At 41.3% G+C, this 21,237-nt stretch overlaps 1 protein-coding gene across 3 annotated transcripts; it reads left to right on the top strand.

The window, feature by feature from the left end:
• The first annotated feature begins 3,259 nt into the window (after positions 1-3,259).
• LOC124703496 (non-lysosomal glucosylceramidase-like) lies at positions 3,260-13,318 on the top strand. 3 transcript variants are annotated; one of them, XM_047235702.1, is made up of 20 exons: positions 3,260-3,397; positions 4,100-4,199; positions 4,387-4,497; positions 4,781-4,837; positions 4,960-5,030; positions 5,631-5,730; positions 7,570-7,640; positions 7,776-7,876; positions 7,955-8,058; positions 8,199-8,252; positions 8,332-8,387; positions 8,477-8,515; positions 8,625-8,769; positions 9,724-9,905; positions 9,995-10,062; positions 10,545-10,617; positions 10,692-10,753; positions 10,829-11,753; positions 12,430-12,720; positions 12,891-13,318. In XM_047235702.1, exons 2-20 carry the CDS (start codon positions 4,122-4,124, stop codon positions 13,162-13,164), a joined length of 2,862 nt encoding a protein of 953 aa, XP_047091658.1. In that variant the 5' UTR covers positions 3,260-3,397; positions 4,100-4,121; the 3' UTR covers positions 13,165-13,318. The 3 variants fall into 3 exon arrangements, with proteins under 3 accessions (XP_047091658.1, XP_047091659.1, XP_047091660.1); XM_047235703.1 differs by lacking the exon at positions 3,260-3,397 and adding an exon at positions 3,408-3,497; XM_047235704.1 differs by lacking the exons at positions 3,260-3,397; positions 4,100-4,199; positions 4,387-4,497; positions 4,781-4,837 and having other exon boundaries at positions 4,987-5,030; positions 5,636-5,730.
• Positions 13,319-21,237: the final 7,919 nt, after the last annotated feature.

Genomic DNA, 21,237 nt, shown 5'->3' with positions numbered 1-21,237 from the left:
TAGGAAATCATTGTTATTTGTAGTTGTGAAGTCACACAACTTAGTATTTTCAGGGGTATTCATTTTAGCAACGGTAAATAAAGCAAACTAGATAAAGTAAATGCAAGTAACTAATTTTTTTGTGTGTTTTTGATATAGAGAGCAAGACAGTAAATAAAGTAAAACTAGCAACTAATTTTTTTGTGTTTTGTTTAGGTGCAGCAAACAAAGTAGTAAATAAAATAAAGCAAGACAAAAACAAAGTAAAGAGATTGGGAAGTGGAGACTCCCCTTGCAGCGTGTCTTGATCTCCCCGGCAACGGCGCCAGAAAAACAGTGCTTGATGCGCGTAAATGTACACGTCTGTTGGGAACCCCAAGAGGAAGGTATGAGGCGCACAGTGGCAAGTTTTCCCTCAGAAAGAAACCAAGGTTTAATCGAACCAGGAGGAGCCAAGAAGCACGTTGAAGGTTGATGGTGGCGAAATGTGATGCGGCGCAACACCAGGGATTCCGGCGCCAACGTGGAACCTGCACAACACAACCAAAGTACTTTGCCCCAACGAAACAGTGAGGTTGTTAATCTCACCGGCTTGCTGTAACAAAGGATTAACCGTATTGTGTGGAAGATGATTGTTTGCAAAGAAAACAGTAAAGAACAATTGCAGTAGATTGTATGCTATGTAAAGAATAGGACCGGGGTCCACAGTTCACTAGAGGTGTCTCTCCCATAAGATAAAAGCATGTTGGGTGAACAAATTACAGTCGGACAATTGAAAAATAGAAAAGGGCATAACAATGCATATACATGATATGATAAATATAGTGAGATTTAATTGGGCATTACGACAAAGTACATAGACCGCCATCCAGCATGCATCTATGCCTAAAAAGTCCACCTTAAGGTTATCATCCGAACCCCTTCTAGTATTAAGTTGCAAGCAACAGACAATTGCATTAAGTATGGTGTGTAATGTAATCAACAACTACATCCTTAGACATAGCATCAATGTTTTATCCCTAGTGGCAACAGCACATCCACAACCTTAGAACTTTCACGTCACTCGTCCCGGTATCAATGGAGGCATGAACCCACTATCGAGCATAAATACTCCCTCTTGGAGTTAAGAGCAAAAACTTGGCCGAGCCTCTACTAATAACGGAGAGCATGCAAGATCATAAACAACACATAAATAATAGATTGATAATCACCATAACATAGTATTCTCTATCCATCGGATCCCGACAAACACAACATATAGTATTACAGATAGATGATCTTGATCATGTTAGGCAGCTCACAAGATCCAACAATGAAGCACATAAGGAGAAGACGGCCATCTAGCTACTGCTATGGACCCATAGTCCAGGGGTGAACTACTCACTCATCACTCCGGAGGCGATCATGGCGATGAAGAGTCCTCCGGGAGATGATTCCCCTCTCCGGCAGGGTGCCGGAGGCGATCTCCTGAATCCCCCGAGATGGGATTCGCGGCGGCGGCGTCTCTGGAAGGTTTTCCGTATCGTGGCTCTCGGTACAGGGGTTTCGCGACGGAGGCTTTAAGTAGGCGGAAGGGCAACGCGGGGGGCCACACGAGGGCCCCACACGCTAGGTTGGCGCGGCCAGGGCCTGGGCCGCGCCGCCCTAGTGTGGCGGCGCCTCGTGGCCCCACTTCCTTTCCCCCTCGGTCTTCTGGAAGCTTCGTGCAAAAATAGGACCCTAGGCGTTGATTTCGTCCAATTCCGAGAATATTTCCTTACTAGGATTTCCGAAACCAAAAACAGCAGAAAACGACAAGCGGCTCTTCGGCATCTTGTTAATAGGTTAGTGCCGGAAAATGTGTAAATACGACATATAATGTGTATAAAACATGTAGATATCATCAATAATGTAGCATGGAACATAAGAAATTATCGATACGTCGGAGACGTATCATTCTCCCCCGAGGCTGAGGGCTTTATCGGTAGCTATGTGGTCTATCTCTCTCCATGTATGATCTTTATGTGATCATGAGCTTTGTAATCTAGTTGAATAAGTAGATGTTATTCTACTCAAGTAGTTTTATTATGTGATCTCCGGGGACACCATGTCCAACGCTGTGAAGGTGATAGTGTGCGCACTATGTTTTTTTATGCTTAATTTATAGAAATACTTATGAATTATGGAGACTAGTTAGTACCATCTTTGTATGCTCAAAGTGACAGCGTGGGGTGTCCATAGATTGAGAATGCAAACTTTAAGGAATGCTTATGCAGACCTACGCAATGAATTTATGTTTATTATCAAAACGGAGAGTGGTTGAAAGTAGCATAGTGAAGTGATAATATCTATATATACAATTATGGTATCATTGTTGAGAGTGTCCACTAGTGAAAGTATGATCCATAAGGCTTGTTTCCAAGCATTGAAACACTATTTACAACTAGTTTTGCTACATGTTTGCCTGCTGCCTTTTTATTTTATTTCAGATTGCATTTACTACTTACAATCATCCATAGTACCTGTATTTCACTATCTCTTCGCGCGAACTAGTGCACCTATACACCCGACAAGTGTATTGGGTGTGTTAGGGACACAAGAGACTTCTTGTATCGTTATTGCAGGGTTGCTTGAGAGGGATATCTTTGATCTCTACCTTCCTGAATTCGATAAATCTTGGGTGATCCACTTAAGGGAAACTTGCTGCTGTTCTACAAACCTCTGCATTTGGAGGCCCAACACTGTCTACAAGAATAGAAGCGTACGTAGACGTCAAGCTCTTTTCTGGCGCCGTTGTCGGGGAGGTAAGGTAAAAGGTACTCACATCCTCTGACTTCTAAGTATTTTAGTTGCTGGTGAGTGCTCAAAGTTATTTCCTTTAGATTCTGCAATTATATCATTTTATTTTTTGTTTTTATTTTCACTAGTTAGGCTTAGTGGAAAACAATAAAAAAAAAGCTATTTTATGCTTTGTATGATATGTCTTCCCTTAGTAAATTAACATCTTACTAAAAATTAATTATTTATTATTAATTGCTAGGAATGATAATAAAAGATAACGCGTCGTATGACTTATCTCTATGATTTTTTCTAGATGACGTGGAAATCTAAGAGAAGGCATGGCTTCTCTGCCACTGTACATATCCTAATCTGACACTTACGAGGCTCTGCTTAATCTGCCTAGTCGGCCATCAGATTTGCGTGATGCTGATCATTCTCCACGTCTCTTGCCTAAACCCTACACGTGCGGGAGCAAAGCAACTTTGCTCACTGCTCCCACGGGCTAAAGGCCCACCATTTGTCCATTTGTTCTCCAATAAACTGAAGCCACAAAGTACAGTTTACTTCAGGTTCCGGGGCGGCCTCCTTCTCCCTCCGTCGCAGGCGCTCCGGACTTCGCACTGCTCAGATCCCCTGATCGGATTTCAGATCGAGAGAGGTCAGATTCTTCATCCTGTCCCCCCGCCCCATTAGAGCAACCCAGAAAGGTCTTTTCCTGCACGGGTTCTTGGAGGGAGCTGCCGCCGGCGTTCTTGGGGGTTAGCCTTGCCATTCTTCTCCTTTGCCTTTTTCTTGGGAGTTTGGGCGCCGTCTCCGTCGCGCAATTCCGTTGGATGATTGGGTTTTACTTACTTACCGCAGCCAAGAATTTTCACTTTGAACTAGCACTAACAGTTCCCGTGTCATGTAGTACTAGTACTGATGCGCAAAGGCTCCTCTGGTAGAATTGCTTCTGTTGCATTCTGTCTATGATTTACTAAGGGAGTTAGTTACAGCATGCAAACGAGTTGAATACCCATTTTCATCTGATAAATTGGCATTGTTGACTTGTTGAGACAATGAGATGTTGACGTGCGACGTGTACCGTGGATCATTTTAATATCTGTCTTCAGGGGATTGTTTAATAGAATACAAAAGTTCACTTTTTGCACACATAAACTCTTTCGATAGTGGATGCCGGATTCTCAGAATCTGCGTAATAGTGGATACTCAAAATGGCTGACAGTCTCCATATCTTTGAGTTGAATTAACACATTTTGTTTGATCACACATGCTTTTTTAAAATAACATGATCAGACAGTTTAGGAAAAAACAAAGATGTACGCTTGTTACATATATTCAAATCTCAATCTGTTTACAGGCCTAGCTCGAAGAAAGACAAAATGGAGAAGAATGGGGTCCATGAGCCACCAACGGGCGTGTCTTGGAATAGTTCACCTTCACAGAGTGATGTTGATTCAGTGAGTTCTTTCTTCCAAGATCCATTTGGCAGCCTAATTTGTTCCATACCATGATGACTTCATGGATTCTACCACCAATTTGAATGTGTGGATCAATTTTTTCAGAAGAAAAATAAAAAATCGAAATTTTTTGCTATTACCATTGATCTTTTTTTTGAGGTTCGGTGGGTGTTCTTTTTCTTGTCAGGAAAAGGTTGATCCTGGACAAATGCCAGAGTTGACATGGGAACACAAGCTCAGTACTGTCACATATGATTTGCCATCCTTTGGGGTTACATGGAGGGAGGGACGTCAGATGGTATTTCTTCTACTTTATGCAAGTCTTTGTCTTTCCGTCTGCTGAAATTTACCAGATCAAAATCAATTAGTCTAGTGATCTATCTGAAATAACAATGATTATTTGATACCTCCTATTAAATTCTTATGTTTTGCTTTCTTGTGATATCATCTGGGTTGTTACTAGGCTTAAACATTTGTAGCTTTCTAGACCAAGTGAACTCTGCTATTCAGTCTGTTGCTGATGTTTCTATTATTTCTCCCCCCCCCCCCACCCCTGCTTAAGGTTCATTGCATTGTTGCAGGCTGGTCTTGGTTTTCGTCTTCTTCGCCACATCATTGAAGAAACTTCAAAAGGACGAGTATGTTTTCACATGTTGGCTTGGCTGCTCATTATTGTGTGCAGTTTTATCTATTACTCATTTTCTTTCTGATGTGTTATTTAGATATTTTTGTAAGTGCTATCTTTGTTACTTTTCTACAGGTTGCTATTATTGATCCCATGAAGAAGCGCACTGCCAAATCTGGTCAGGGTGTTCCACTTGGCGGCATTGGGTATACCTTCTCTCAGTATACCATGTGTTTTCGTATGAATGTTGAGTGTGCATCTGTTACTGGGCGAGAGCATCCATCATAGTCTGTTTATTATCACTAGAAAACTGCCTTTTGCTAGTTTTACAGTGTTAAGTTGCTTGACACAGAAGTGAGCTTGGAGGATTTTTAATGCTTTTATATCCAGCGCTTGTTTACATGTACCCTGTTTTGTTTTTTTTACTCTTATCTAACACAATAAGTTCCATGAGCAAATGAGTTTCTTATATTTCTTCCTTCTATTTATTCATTCACTTGCAGTGATCTGAAAACTATATATATTTGAAGCCTATTTATTGAACAGTATGCTTACACATAAGTTTGCACTTGCCGTCTCCTGTGTACAATTATTTTTGTTAATTAGGTTGAAAACTAAATTCGGGGAAAAGCATTGCATTGTTATATGGACGAGTGGGTTCTACACTCATTTCTGGTGGAAGAACAAAGCATTTTTTCACATGGATAAAACTATCGTAGACCCTGAGAATATTTTTTAGTGCAGAACTCTTGTTTCGTTTGATGAATCTTTTATTACACTATCCTCTAATTGTTAGAAAACTGTAGTGCAGGAAGCATTGGAAGAAGCTGCAAAGGTGAATTTCAACGCTGGCAATTGTACCCAGGTGCTTGTGAAGATAAGCCAGTAATGGCAAATCAATTTTCTGTAAGTCTTCAGTATTCTTCATCGTTACTCTTTGGCACATTTATATTGTCCATTTCTATCTGATGATTGATGTTGTTGTCGTCGATATGAACTTGGCAACAAACAAGATAGTATTTTTGGTCTATTGCAACGAAATATGTATAACAGTATAAATACGTCGTTCAGTGGGGGCGGCAGTTAGTTAAGTGGGCGACTAAACGTGCCTTTATTGTGACCCACAGAAGATATCATATTATTTTTTATTCTGCTTCCCTGTCGCTCTACAGAAGTTCAAAATTTCACAAACTGAACTCCTTAATCCTAGCAGAGATAATATATGATGATTTGATTTCAACTAAAGTATTGAGTTCTGGATTTTTTCTATCTTTTAGTTGCCCTATTTGAATATTTATACCTGAATAAATCCTTAAACCACTTGGAAAGTAACTTTTGAGGCCACCTACCACCAAAAGTACTGCCATTTTAGGATTTTCCTTCATATACGATATTCTAATAAATTGTCCACCCCAATAATAGGCCGCTTCATCATTTCACGCTTACGATAATTCCCCCCACTTATCCTTCCTGGTCTAACTCCTCCCTCTGCCACTGATCAGCACCACCTGCTGTACCATCTTGTTTTTCTTCTACTGGGGACTGTCGAGGCCTCCACCATTGCTGGTCCTAGCCACCATTCATGCCCTGCCTATCTGGCTATGTTGTCTGTTTTGTCGAACAGAAACTTAAGAACACTGCCTGAGTTCGTCTTCACTGGTCACATCCCATGCCACCACCCTCTCCCTCTACTCTAAGTCTATTCTCAGCAGCCTGCCAAGATGGACACTGAGCTCCATCAGCCAGCATGGCGCGACTGTAATACTTTGCCTTCCATCCTTTCCATTGAAGTGCTACATTTGGAAGTGCGTGTCTTCAAGAATCTGGGAAAGTGAATGGTGGAGCAGAATTATGCATAAGGCATTGATTGGACGAGGTCGACGTTGAACCTGGCAAAAGGGGCGTACACAGTGCTGAAAGCTCCCATACATTTTGGGGTCTGGGGAAGGATCTAGGCAGCCTTTCCCTTTTTTTTAATGCAAAGAGGCTGATTCGAACCCAGGACCTCTGAACCTGGCGCAATGGAGAAAATAGAACTGAGGCAGGGGATATGTGCATGGGTCAAGGAGTTGGCAAGATGGTCCGCTGGCCATCTCCATAGAAGGACAATGAGAACAAAATGGAGGAACAAGAGAGGTAAAAAAACGGTCAGAAATGTCAACAGTATGAAGGAACCCTCCTTTGGAGAGACAAAAAGTGATTACAATGTGTAGTAGTGGAAACTTTAGACTATTACTTTTGGTTTCATACTCAATCATCCCATTCGTATGTTTGGTTCAGCTAAATTTTACTTGAAATGAACAGAATAATAGCTTCAGAAGTAAATGGTCTATTTAGATCCTCTCTTAAACTCTTATCTGCACGTTGTCATGATGCATTAGTTGCCAAGTCAGCTTTATGACTAGCCTGTTAGTTTCTATCAGCTACTACCTCCGTTCCAATGAATAAGGCTTATAATATTTTGAAAAGTCAAACCATATAAAGTTTGACCAAGTTTTTATAAAAAAATATTAACATGAAAAATACAAAATCAGTATCATTAAACATCCATATGAATATCTGTGGAATAACATTTTTTTGATAGATTTATCTAAAAGTTTGGTCAAACTTTACTTGGCTTGACTTTTGAAAAAAAAGATAAGCCTTGAATGGAGGGAGTATTAAATAAAAATAAATATGGCAAAACGCGAAATTTTACATTGGCATGATATTTGAGTAGATTTAATGTAACATTCTCACTTTTAGGCCTTTATTTCCCGCGAAGGCGGTAGAAAATACTCCACAGTGTTGCATCCTGGGAAACCGGATCTGCCAAAGTAAGTTTATCAAATGTTTTTCTTAATTTGATATTTAAGCATGGAGTTAGCCTATATAATATGTTAAATGTAGCATTTGAACGTATTTTTTCAATTATATGGAAAACATTCCTTAGAACTTTTTCTTAAATGCAGAGGAACTAACATTTCAGGGATTGGATCCTGGGACTGGAACCTGAGTGGACAGAAATCTACGTATCATGCACTTTACCCTAGGGCCTGGACTGTTTATGATGGTATCATTGCAATAACCATATAAACATTTCCTAAGTAACTATAGTTTTTTTTTGAAACTTTGCATTATGGTCTACTAGGAGAACCTGACCCGGATCTCAAGATAGTGTGCCGTCAGATTTCTCCAATTATTCCACACAATTATCAAGAAAGCAGCTACCCCGCTGCAGTATTCACTTTCACAGTAATATGATACTTCCCATGGATTTCCTTACATGCACTTTTTAATAATTGGTTTCAATTAGTTTGAGATTTTGTTTTGGTTTCAGCTTGATGATACACACACCACACCAGTACATCTAATCTGACTTTTACTGAAAACAGGTAACAAATTCAGGAAACACAGATGCTGATGTGACTTTGCTTTTCACATGGGCTGTAAGTTTGTATTTGATATTGTGCAATTCTCTTCTACTTTTGGACCTTTGAACTTGAACATAAGTTTATATCTCTGCAGAACTCTGTTGGTGGAAAATCTGAACTCACAGGCTACCATTCTAATTCGAGCATGATGTAAGATGAATGGAAATATATGTCTTATTTTCAACCTTGTTATTGAATAAATAGTTGGATTTGTATTTTCATCAATATAATGTTGACAGAGAAAAGGATGGCGTGCATGGTATACTGTTACATCACAGGTAATTTCCTATTTCAAATTTATATATAATGCATGGTATCCTGTTATTTAATGGTATCGATGATGTGAACTTTAACTCAGCCATGAACGGCTTTCTTAACCGAGATCAGAACTGCCAATGGACAGCCACCAGTAACTTTTTCCATAGCTGCACAAGAGAAAGAGGATGTTCATATCTCCGAATGCCCCTACTTTGTAATGTCTGGAAGCTCTGATGAATTCACAGCAAAAGATATGTGGACTTCAGTGAAAGAGGTTTGTTAAGAACTATTTTTCGGAGCAGAAACTTTCAATTCACCATGTCATAGTTATATTTTGCGAAAATACTGGATGAAATATCCCCTGCTGCATCATCATGCTAGCTTTAAATTCTGGGGAAATTGTCAAATCATTGCTACTGCACCTTATGGAGTTGATTTTAAAGAAGTTCCAAACTCTGGATGTCAAATCTCTGTTTCTGTGTACTGGATGGAAGATAATGAGTGACATATCAGGCAGCACTGTTGTGTTGAGTTTGTATAAGTTTTTAGTTACTTGCACATGTAAATTTATGTTGCGTGTTCTGCACTTCATTGTGGAATGTCTTACTGTGATGGACACATATCGGGGTGACATCATTAGAGGGACGACTCGGTATCTTCTGTGGCCCACCGCAATAATAACTGCAAATGAGGCAAAAAAAACCTCTGTTGAGACAGAGAAGTTCAGTCTAGGAGTCCAGAAAGAGGTTTGGAAAACTAGGAAAGAACTCAAAGGTCATATGGAATTGGTGTTTGAATTCACTCAATCACGTCCAGATCCTTAGCAAGGCTAAGCTGATCAGCAGTCTAGATGTTTATTCAGAAAAGAAGAAATCTTTCTTACCTAGGATAAAGGTGGCTATGCAGCAGTCTGGAGTAGTAAATCCTTTTCAGTGAACTGGTTACTCTTGGCTACTGCAATTGATTCTGATGGATAGAAAGATCTTTGATGAGCTGCCTCTGTGCAAGTGATTTTTGAGAAAGACTCTGGTTACAGTTGGAGACTTAGAGGTCCCGGATAACAGTTTCACATAATGTGCAATTTGCATTTTTTTTTGCTTCATGCTTACGCATTCTTGTTAAAGGTGCTACTAAGCCACATACTAAGCTTATATATTTCAGTTTGATATGTCAAGATTTTGATATTCTCTAATAAGGAGCTGACACAACTTCCTTTCCGTTTTGGCAGCATGGATCTTTTGACCATCTTGATCCCGTCAAAACATCAGCTTCCTCCAGACCAGGAACATCAATAGGGGCAGCTATTGCAGCTTCAGTTAAGCTTGCTCCCCAGGCAACCCGGAATGTGACATTTTCGCTTGCATGGGCTTCCCCTGAAGTAAAGTTCTGCAGTGGGAAAACCTACCATAGGTTAGAATCGAATCCAAAACATTTACTTCCCAGAAATATAAAATTGTAAAAAGAAAAACTGAAACTGACTTCTTTCCTGGGTTTTGCAGGCGTTATACAAAATTCTACGGCACAGATGTTGATGCAGCAGCAAGCCTTGCCCATGATGCCATTCTTGGTACAACCCAATTCCTCACTAGAACTTTCTAATGTTCCGTTCTTCAGTGTGCACTGCATAATAAAAGAACCTTGTAACATTGAAAAATGTATTATTTCGAAAGAAAGACATACTCTATAAACAATGTTGCCATTTTATCCAAGTTGCATTGTGAACTGACAAAAAATGGTTAGTTCTCTGCTGGTTTCTTCCAGGCTGCTAGTTGAGGAGAACTCCATCAACATATCCTCTGATTACCAGACAAATGAGTAATCACAACAAATAACTATTACCATGACCAAAGTTTTTACATTTGTATCACTCGTTGTAGGAATATTGCTTCCTAGTATTTTCATTTAAAATATTTATTTGTTTGTGATGTCATGTTAGATAATGTTCTTGTAGACGAAGGAGGCATCTGACTGTATTACTACGGTAGTTATATTTTGTCTTTGTTTATATTTGTTACTGAATTTCATTGTTTAACTCTGGACAACTAACAGAACATCGTACGTGGGAAATGAAAATTGAGGAGTGGCAGAATCCTATTCTACAAGACAAGAGGTTTCCTGCATGGTATGTTTGGCCTTGTACACTCCAACATTTCCGAGTACTTAACACTGATGCATAGCATAAATTTTCTTCAACAGGTATCCAGTCACACTATTCAATGAACTTTACTATCTTAATGCCGGAGGAACTATATGGACAGGTATTTTCTGAACTTGTTTTCGTCTAACTGAAGACAACTATCTTCCATAAGTATTAACATAGACCATCTCCACAGATGGATTGCCACCAATTCAAAGCTTAACAGCCATTGGGGAAAAAAAGTTTTCTCTTGACATGTCAAATGGAGAAACAGATGATGACAATGAGATGATTTCACGGACTAATACTGCCACTGACATTCTTCATCAAATGGCATCAGTACTTGAGAGAATGCATGCATCTCTTGCTTCAAATTCTGCCATAGGAACAACTTTGCTTCAGGGGGAAGAGAACATTGGCCAGTTTCTCTACCTTGAGGGAATTGAGTATTATATGTGGAATACATATGATGTTCATTTCTATGCATCATTTTCACTTATCATGCTATTTCCAAAACTTCAACTCAGCATTCAGAGAGACTTTGCCGCTGCTGTCATGATGCACGATCCTGAAAAGCTCAAGCTATTGCATGATGGAAAATTTGCCGCAAGAAAAGTTCTTGGTGCTGTTCCTCATGATCTTGGTCTATATGACCCATGGTTCAAAGTGAACGCATACACACTCCATAACACAGACCGATGGAAGGACTTGAATCCAAAGTTTGTACTGCAAGTTTACAGAGATGTTGTGGCCACAGGCGATAAATCCTTTGCCCGAGCTGTTTGGCCATCTGTTTATATGGCAATGGCATATATGGAACAATTTGATAAAGATAAAGATGGGATGATTGAAAATGAGGACTTTCCAGATCAAACTTATGATGTGTGGTCCATGGCTGGTGTAAGCGCATACTGTGGTGGTCTTTGGGTGGCTGCTCTTCAGGCTGCATCGGCTTTGGCACACGAAGTAGGAGATAAAGCTTCCGAAGAGCTTTTCTGGAACAAGTATGAGAAGGCAAAGTCTGTTTATGACAAGCTGTGGAATGGTTCTTACTTCAATTATGATGATGCAGGCACTAAAGTTAGCACCTCAATCCACGCCGATCAGTTGGCTGGACAATGGTATATATGTGTTTACTCTTTGCTTTCTTTGTTCTGGTTTCCAAATCTGTACCAACTCTCTTCTCCTTAATTAATGAAAATTGCAAGTCTTTTGCCTTGTTTTAAAAAAAATTGCACCAATCATATCAACCAATTTCTTGTAATGAGAGATACCAGAAACAAGTAGGCACGTAACTCATTTTGTAGCTTCCTCTGTCCTAGCATTTACTGAATACTGATACCTTTGAGCTTCTAGATTGTCATAAATGACAGCTATGCTTATTTAGATTATATAGAAAGGGAAAATGGTTAATCAGATTTTGCTAACAAATTTCTATCAAGTAGATATTTATACTTTATCCAGTCTGCTTTTCGAATGGCTGAAGATTTGTTTAAAACGATATGAAGGATGTACATACATGTTTGTTATTGTCATGTCATGTATATAATGCAGAATTGCAGTAATACACTACTGATGAAGCAACAAATCAGAGTACCGTTTGAACAAAAAAATCCTTTAGAAAATGTACCAAGGGTGTACTCCAGGTCCAGTTGTATATGTGAGCTCCTATGCATCATAATGTACTGCGTCAAGTGTTGTTTCTGTCACATTTCTAACATGTCATTGCGTAATGCACTTCAAATATATTTATCCTATTAATGAATGAACTCATCGAACCACATGTCTTCTTTCTAGGTATGCTAAAGCCTGTGGTCTCTCTCCAATTGTTGACAAGGACAAGTCACAAAGTGCACTAGAAAAGATATATTCGTTCAACGTAATGAAGTTCAAGGATGGTAAAAGGGGAGCAATGAATGGGATGTGGCCCGATGGCACACTGGACATGACCTCGATGCAATCTAGGGAGATATGGCCAGGCGTGACATATGCGCTTGCTGCAACTATGATTCAAGAAGGCTTGGTTGAGGAGGGTTTCAAAACAGCTGAAGGGGTGTATCATGCTGCGTGGTCTCCAGAAGGACTAGGGTGAGTATTTTTCCTGTGCAAATATCTGACTTGAGGCAAGAAACAGAAATCTGGTTTATGATCATCTTGGCTAATTTAGATCTCCTACAGTGGATAACGCATTTACTATATTTAGCTTCCGGAATCAATTATATTATTCAAAAAGAAACAATGACAACTTTGGTTTGCAGATACGCATTCCAAACTCCAGAATCGTGGAACAATGACGACGGGTACCGGTCCTTGTGCTACATGCGCCCGCTTGCCATATGGTCGATACAGTGGGCGCTCTCGACACCAAAGCTCCACAAGGAGCCTCAGACAGATGTAACACAAGACTCTTTTCCGAAGAACCAGTTCTCGTATGCACGCGTTGCGAAGCTCTTGCAGCTACCCGAAGACGATTCGTCCAAGAGTTACCTTCGAGTGTTGTATGAGATAGTCCGGAGTAGGTTTAGTTCATGATTTTTAAGGGCCGCTAGTACATGCTTGAATACTACTGAATGCCCCTATTTGCAGCAACATTGATCAATGTAACTGTTGATTGCGAACACTTATTGGTCAGCACACATTGGTGCGCTGTTAATAATAATGGTAATAAAGTGGAGATCTGTGTCAACTTTTGTAGGGCAGTAAGAAGAAAAATAAAAGTACTAGTAGGGCATGTTATTTTCCAGAGCGATCTTGTTGTGTTGTGGCAATGTGCTATTCTGAGCGCACCAGAAGGAAAAAATCATATCATAGCCACGAAGACAGTCACAATATTTTCCAGTCTGATAGTTTGCACGCTCGGTTTTGTTATGACTTGTAACTAGGTTTCTAAGTTTTGAGCAAGTCAAGTTTTATATACTACTAGTAATCATAATCCAGTGTACTACCAAAGAGCCTTCAGTTTTTATACTTAGAATACCTCTGCTCACTGATCTAATTGAATAACTGTTTCTTGACAGGTTCAAGATCCTGTTTGAAAATCTCACCTGCTATATACTCTTCCCCCACCTCTCTATCAGCCGAATGATAACAGGAAAAGGCACCCAGCCATGGCCTGTCGTCTGTAGACATAATATAAACGGACACGAGAACTACGGCGGCAAACTAATTTTCAGAGCAGAATTAACTGTCGAAGCCGATCAGCACCACCATGTCAGTAGAACAGGTCGCAGTAAGACGCAGCACGCACGTCTTAATCAAATAATCGCCTACAAACAAAGATGTCTCCTTGCCTCACAGTAGTACGAATTCAACAAGATAATATGGAATGATTTAAAAAAAAACAAGATAATATGGAAAACAGCTTTCGAGCATGTTAGAAAATCCATAGAAAAAATGGAGAACAATTTTATGTTTGGGTTAAATGTCTAGATAATACCTTCCATGGAAATAAGTAATGCCCATCAAAGGTTTGCATCGTGCAGATACACACGTATCTTCCAGACATAGTAACACAATCGTATCTTTGACAATGAATTTTCTTTAGGCATGTTCATCCATGCCTATAAGAGATGGAATAGACTATTTGGATTTCCATCAGTTCTGTGGTTTCTTACTTTATTCCCGGAGGCATGGGGGGTCCTCAAGGTTCCAAGCCCAGTATGCTTGCTAGTGCTCATGCTACTCCTCTTGGTTTCAGACAAGTTTTTCTAAAAAAATCAATTTAAGAGCAAGGCACTTCCTCAACGCAACATTTACACATTTGCTAATTACATGTGAAATTCATACTCCATGTCACATGTTTCTATCCTGTTTCTGTGTAGAACATTGTAGGATCTGATATGTTTTCATGCACCATGCATATGATTTGTTTTGTAGGCTCTGAAGCCGGGACTTGCGAAGAGGCCAGCAAAACCTACACCACTTTTTATTGTGGGCATGATCCATGTGTTGAGGCCTGCCACAAGGAGGGCTTTACTGATGGAAGGTGCCAGTGACAATGATGAAGCGGTATACAAAGGGGTATTCAATTTATATATTAACAAATATCAGTGGAATAAGATATATGGTTGTCTCAGATCATCCATTATATACCCTTTTACTATAATACTAGGTACTATACATTCATATGTATCATGTGCATTATTACAAATCTATCATGTGTTAATCATTTCATTTATGAACTGGAAGCAACAAACATGATCCGGACAGTATGATGAAGACACATAGCTGTAGACATACGACGGAGATCGATGTCCGCAAATCATGTCCTTAATTAGAATAGGTCAAGCGTATATATTACTTTCAAGGGTATGACATGAAACTATGTAGTCATGTAATATGTATTTGATGCTATTTTTTGTGTTACCATGTGAAACGTATGCAATTGCTAATTGATATTTGCATTAATTGACAATCTGCAATAAAAATAGTTACTGCCCTAATTGCTAAAATCAAGTAAGCCAGCATAATATAACGCCTTCCAAACATCAATATAAGTGGCACCCCAAATAGTGCAAGCCCACACATAGGGCAAAAATCAGGTGCCGTCCCAAACATTTATAGCACGATGTTAACTCTATCTCCCGTGCATGCGCTAGCTCGGCGTATCAAGAAGTACTGAGCGAAAAAGTGTTGGCTTTGTAGTTTCCCCGACCTAGTTATCCCTGGCGCCTTTTTTGCCAGGCTAGCGTGAGCGTAGCAATTATGGATGGGCCTTGGCGTTTAAAGCCATTGTGGCCCGCATGTCATGTTGTAGTGAAACCGAAAACAAATCTAACAACGAGAACTGTGGCATGCAGAATTGTCTTCTTTTCATGCCCAATGTAAGATGTTGAATATCTACCACCTTGCCCTCCTTCAGTGAATATTTGAACACATGTCAAATATGTGAAGAGTTGTAGCCGAGTAGAGAGCATACCCCCCAATCTTACGTCGTTCATGATAAATCTCTTGGCATCTTTTGTGTTTCCCCTTCGCACCGCCTCGTGAAAAACATTCCCCCCCATTACAGTTTTGTTCGTTCATAAGTTTCATAGCACCATCATCTCCAGCCATCTATATGAGGTGATCAATTATCTAAACATCCTCGGTTGCAGACACACAGTGAAAAGGTGTCTCCCCTCTCTTGTTTTTTCCTGGTACACCACCAGAACATCATCGTGGAGATGGCCCTCAATAGGTCGAAGTGCCCTAGATTTGCAGCAATGTGAGCCCCCATGCCAGTTAGACATTACTCTTTGGAGAAGCTATGATACAAATGGAGTTAAACTAACATGTAGTTGTCAAGTCACATGTAGCTTCCCTATCAATGACTAACACATTTTTCTTGGCATAATCTAAAATGTGTAAAAATGTCAGTGTAATTGTGGATGATGAAAATCCATTAAACTCCTCCATTCCTTAAAACAAGGCTTAGTAGTTTTTATAAAGTTGAACAATCTAAATTTAGATTAAATCTGTTGTATGACCATTTGTAGTAAGGACAATACTCAAGCAATAGCTTGACTTCGCCAATATTTCCTTCGGCGGCTACGGCATTTACGGTAGTGATACTTCTACATATGTGCGATTTCCACCATTTTCATCCCTTTTTAAGAGAATCACTGCTACATATACAATTAATATTATCAGAATAATTATAAAATATTTTTTCATACTATATCCATTTAATGTCGTCGATGTTGATATATACATGGTTAAACTTTACAAATTTTAAATTTCATAAACCCTAAACCCACAAGGTAATTGCAAGCAGAGGGAGTAGATGCATCTCTTTAAAGTAAGTAGCGGGCTGAGCATTGAAGGCGGCGCCAACAGAAGCAACAAGAAAGAATACCCATCTTGTCATTCGGAACGGCTTGAAAATTTCACACCGAGTTATCTAAAAACACTGGTAGAAAAATGGCCTTTGATCGCGGTTGGCAACTGCCATTAGTCGCGGTTGCGCAACCGCGACCAATTAGACGCGACTAAAGGCCCCCCCTTTAGTCGCGGTTCCTTACGAACCGCGACTAAAGGCCCGTCCACGTGGGCGCAGGCGAGCGCCAGGGCGGAGGACCTTTAGTCGCGGTTCTTCTGGCCAACCGCGACTAAAGGCCTCCGCAGGGTTCAGGGTTTAGCCCCCCTCCCCCTAAATCTGGTTTGTTTTTAATTTGTATTGTTTTATTTCTTTTGGGTTTTAATTTTGAAGGAGTTTCACATATTCTACCGTACTACATACATGCATATGAATGTACAATTTCAAACAAATTTGAAATTAGAACAAAAAGAATTCAAGAGGAATATACAATATATATTCGATATCGGATGACCATATACAATTTTGAACAAGTTTCCATACATATTTAGTGCATATAAAGTTCTACGTCCTCTACATAGTGTTCTCCTCTAGGATCGATGACTTCCGCGAACCATCCAGCTAGTTCCTCTTGAAGTGGTCGGAAGCGAGCTTCTGGAGTAAGCGTCGTCCGGAGGTTATTCCTCCTGATGTTGTTCTCAGACGGCTGCCGCTCAGTGGTGTATCTCCGGATCCTCTCACAAACATAGTATCCACATAGATTGGTCCCCGGTGGCTGAATATCCCCGGTCGCAGCCTTTGCCCTTTTAAAATGTAGCTCTTTTTTGAATTCACCGACCTTTTGATCTACGAACCGTCTCCAAACCCTACGAGGCAAGGAAAATTAAATGAACAAGAGAGTTATTAATTAGTTACTTGATATTAGGAAATGATGAACGAAAAAGGCCGATCGATATAGAGCGCAAACGAATGAAAATAGTTACTTTTGCATCATTTTTCTCATGTCGGCCCAATGCTTCGGATCCATATTCAGAGAGTCGTGGACGAGAACCGTGGAGTTCTGAATTTGAATTACTAGCGGAATCCAGTGGAACCTGCGGACACGATACATGCACGGTCATGCATAACTCATCGATTAGCCACATACCATGCATGGAGTAAACAAAAGAGAATGTGCTCAAGACAGAAACACTCACCCAAAATGGTAAGGAAATAGAATATCACTTTTGAGTTCCTGTTTTATAAGAAACCGCCACAGGTCATCCTCCACGTCTTTGGGGTGGTGTTCTAACACATATGAATTAACGATTTGTGGGTCAATGAACCCAACATCATGGACGCGCCTTATTCGCATTTCCCGCTTCTTTAATCTGCATAATAGCGTACACAACAAGATAGTTAGGACAATATATATATTTATAGTGCAGGCAATGAACGAGATGGGGTAGAAATTAATAAATCACTTACAGAACATAGCAACTGATGATAGATTTGTCGAGCTCGCGCAAATTGAACAGCTGGAACAATTCACTCCGATGAATTGTTATATAGTAATGTTTGAAGTGATGCTCAGGTCTAACTTCCGCATAAATATAGTCTTTGGCATTTTTAAGTTCTATGTAAGCCTTGTACCAATTTAGCAGACCTTTCATTTGTCGAGATAGATCCTCTTCCTGCGCAGGCTCGACGAGAGGACCATCCTTCACATATGTAAATACTACGTCCTTCATTGCCACGTCATCAAGGCCTAACGCTGCACGAAGAGTCAGACCTGCGTCTGCCGCTTCTTCTTTGGCTCTCGCTACGATCAATCCCTGTCGCTGCCGCAGCTGCTATGACATCAGGGGCATCGTCCTCCGGACCTGCGGCTTTCACTATGAGCGGGGAGATCGACTGTTTACTTTATTCCCCGAGCTGAACTTGTTCCCCCCCGACCGCGAGTGCTTGACTACGAAGTTCACGTTCATAGTCGTCAGGCAGATTCTTCGCGGCCTGGGACGGTGTGTTCAAAAATGACTTAGCCCAGCTCTTTTCCTTCTCAGAAAATACTTGTTTGGGCTCGGGCTCTCTTTTCTTCTTGCAGTCCGCCTGCCATTTCTCATGCTGAGCAGCCACGACCGCTGCATTTTGCTCCACACTAAGTTCCCAAGGCCTCGGGGTGAGAGGCTTTAGTGATGGCTCAGGTATCTTTGTGGTTGCAGGTACATAAGGCTCCGGGTTAATAACCCAAGACTGCCTCTGCTTCTTCGCCGGAGGTGGATTGGGGGGCGGCGTCTGATCACCCGCCGGACGAGGACCGGGGGCGGCGTGCCGCTACCCGCCGGAGGTGAATGGGGGGCGGCGTCGGCTTACCCGCCGGAGGTGTAGGTGAACCACCACCACCACCACCGCCGCCGCCACCACCACCGGAGGGGGGTGGACTTGTTTGCCTTGGCGCCTCGCCTGGAAACTTGATAAACTTCTTCTGCCATAGAATGAACGGCGCTTGACATCTCCAAGTCTTGTCGCCCCTTCGGGTGTAGCAATGTCAATGTCCAGGTCCTCAAACCCTTGGACTATGTCCTCCACCGTGACACGAGCATAGCCATCCGGAATGGGGTTGTTGTGGTGGAGTGCTCCAGGTGGTAAAGCACCGCCGATGGCTACCTTCATGGACATGTTCCCGATAGGATAATACGAGATGACATGCTTTCATCTCCTTTATATCGTCCACGGGGTAGCGAGGAGGCTCCGGTGCAGTAATTTCGACCACCAGAGGCTCCGGTGCAGTAATTTCGATCGTCGGTGCACCAGCCGGTGGGGCCTCCGTGGAAGCCACGCCGCTTCTTCTCTGCTGCTGGCTTCCGAGATCCATTGGATGATCTTCATGCTGCGCCCGAGATGCATCTCTTTCGGCTACTAGTACACTCACGGTTTTCTTCATCACATCCATTTCCGATGCCAACCGCGCCACAACATCTCGCATCCCGATCCATCTTTCTCTTACGGCTTCGTAACCGTACGGGTCATCGTTCTGGGGGAACCCTATTTTCCACGGAATGTGCCCCATGCCTCGTACACGTCCTCCGTGTTCAGGATTCCCGAGGGCTTTCGTCAGCACGTCGTTCTCTCTGTTGAACTTGATCTTCCCCTCTTGAGCATCCCTCATTGCCTCAATAAGCTTTTCGGTGAGTTTAATTATTTTGCCCCGGTAAACACACTCTCCTGTCTCCGGGTTCAGCGATCCCCCATGCCCGTACCACCAGCTTTTGGCCCTTGGGTCCCATCCCTCCGTACCTGGACGGATTCCTCGCGCCCTCAGCTCGTTCTCCATCTTCTCCCACCTAGGCTCCCAAAGGCGATACCCTCCTGGCCCCATAATATGATTGTACTCCTTCTTAGCCGCATTTTCCTTATTTTTTTCGATAGTTCAAGGAACTGCTCCGATTTCTTTTGCTTCACAAATTCTGGCCAATCATGTTTCAGTTTCTCATATTGTCCTTTGAAATCCGGAGTCTTGTTCTGGTTGACATAGTCACGGGCTAGATTTTGCTTGAATTTCCGGAATGCACTGGCCATCTTTCCAAGAGCGAACTGTTTGAGTAGCTTCCTCCTCTTCTTGTTTTCCGCAATCTTGTTACCCTCCTCATCCAATTTGTGGTATTCCGGAGGTAGGACGACATGTTGCAGAAGCTTTTGCAAGCAATCTTTTTTTGTTCTCTTGTCGACAAAAGTGAAACCAAGACGTGCCTTCTTTGGCTCATTCCACTCCTGGACGGTGATCGAGACGTTGTCTCTAACAACGGCTCCGCATTGGTTGATAAACTTGGTGGCGTTCTTCTCGGGCTCCAGCGGCTTGCCGGTTGCACTGTCGATAACCTCGATGGTATATATTTCTCCTTGTTTCAGCGTCTTGGTTGCGCCACGCTTTGACGACGTACTTGATTGTTTCGATGATCCGGCCGAGGGCTAAAATAAGAAAGAGAGTCGCGCGCGTTAGTACACACATATTTATTCAAATCAGTTAGTTTGTATCACCAGAGGCTCAATGTATATATATACCTCGGCGCCGGAGGTGGTTGCTACTTCCAATTGAAGATCGTCGTTTATCGACGTTTCTTCGGCATCATCTTGTCGACGGCGCCCTTCATCTTCACCGTCAAGGTTCAGATAAGAAGAGATATCATCTTCTTCTTGTCCGGTCGGCACATATGGAATATCGCCTTTTATGATGCCGAATATATGGTCTTCAGCGTCCAGATCATAGTTGTCCATAATCGGGTCAGCTCTATCGTCTGCCATATGTCAGTCCTGAAAACATGTAGTAAAAACAAATTAATTGTGTATATGCATTATCTATCACATCTCTTCTACATATAAAGAGTGGCGGTGACCGAGAGGGCGGTGGCGGTGACCGAGAGTCTAAATTTTGTTAAGTAAAATTTTTCTTAAGTCAAAATTTTGTTAAGTAAAATTTTTGTTAAGTATACAAAATTATATACATTATACTATATATATTACATATTTGTTAAATTTTCTTAAGTCAAAATTTTGTTAAGTAAATTTTTTGTTAAGTATACAAAATTATATACATTATACTATATATATTACATATTTGTTAAATTTTCTTAAGTCAAAATTTTGTTAAGCAAATTTTTTGTTAAGTATACAAAATTATATACATTATACTATATATATTACATATTTGTTAATTTTTCGCGGTGGCGGTGGCGAAAGGGGGGCGGCGGTGGCAAAAGGAGAGAGGGCGGTGGCGGTGGCGAAAGGGGGGCAGCGGTGGCGGTGGCGGTGGCCCCTCGCCGCCCCCTCTC

This window comes from Lolium rigidum, chromosome 3 (genome assembly GCF_022539505.1).
Source record: "Lolium rigidum isolate FL_2022 chromosome 3, APGP_CSIRO_Lrig_0.1, whole genome shotgun sequence".
In the NCBI taxonomy this organism is placed as follows: domain Eukaryota; kingdom Viridiplantae; phylum Streptophyta; class Magnoliopsida; order Poales; family Poaceae; genus Lolium; species Lolium rigidum.
The sequence above is the reverse complement of the archived record's forward strand: the minus strand, read 5'-3'. Positions and strand labels throughout refer to the sequence as shown.

Bases quoted from the DNA above. Each gene is read 5' to 3' on its own strand.
- LOC124703496 (XM_047235702.1), top strand. From the start codon at position 4,122: ATGGAGAAGAATGGGGTCCATGAGCCACCAACGGGCGTGTCTTGGAAT. The intron at 4,498-4,780 runs GTATTTCTTCTA...GCATTGTTGCAG, and splicing joins GGAGGGAGGGACGTCAGATG to GCTGGTCTTGGTTTTCGTCT. The intron at 8,253-8,331 runs GTAAGTTTGTAT...ATATCTCTGCAG, and splicing joins CTTTGCTTTTCACATGGGCT to AACTCTGTTGGTGGAAAATC.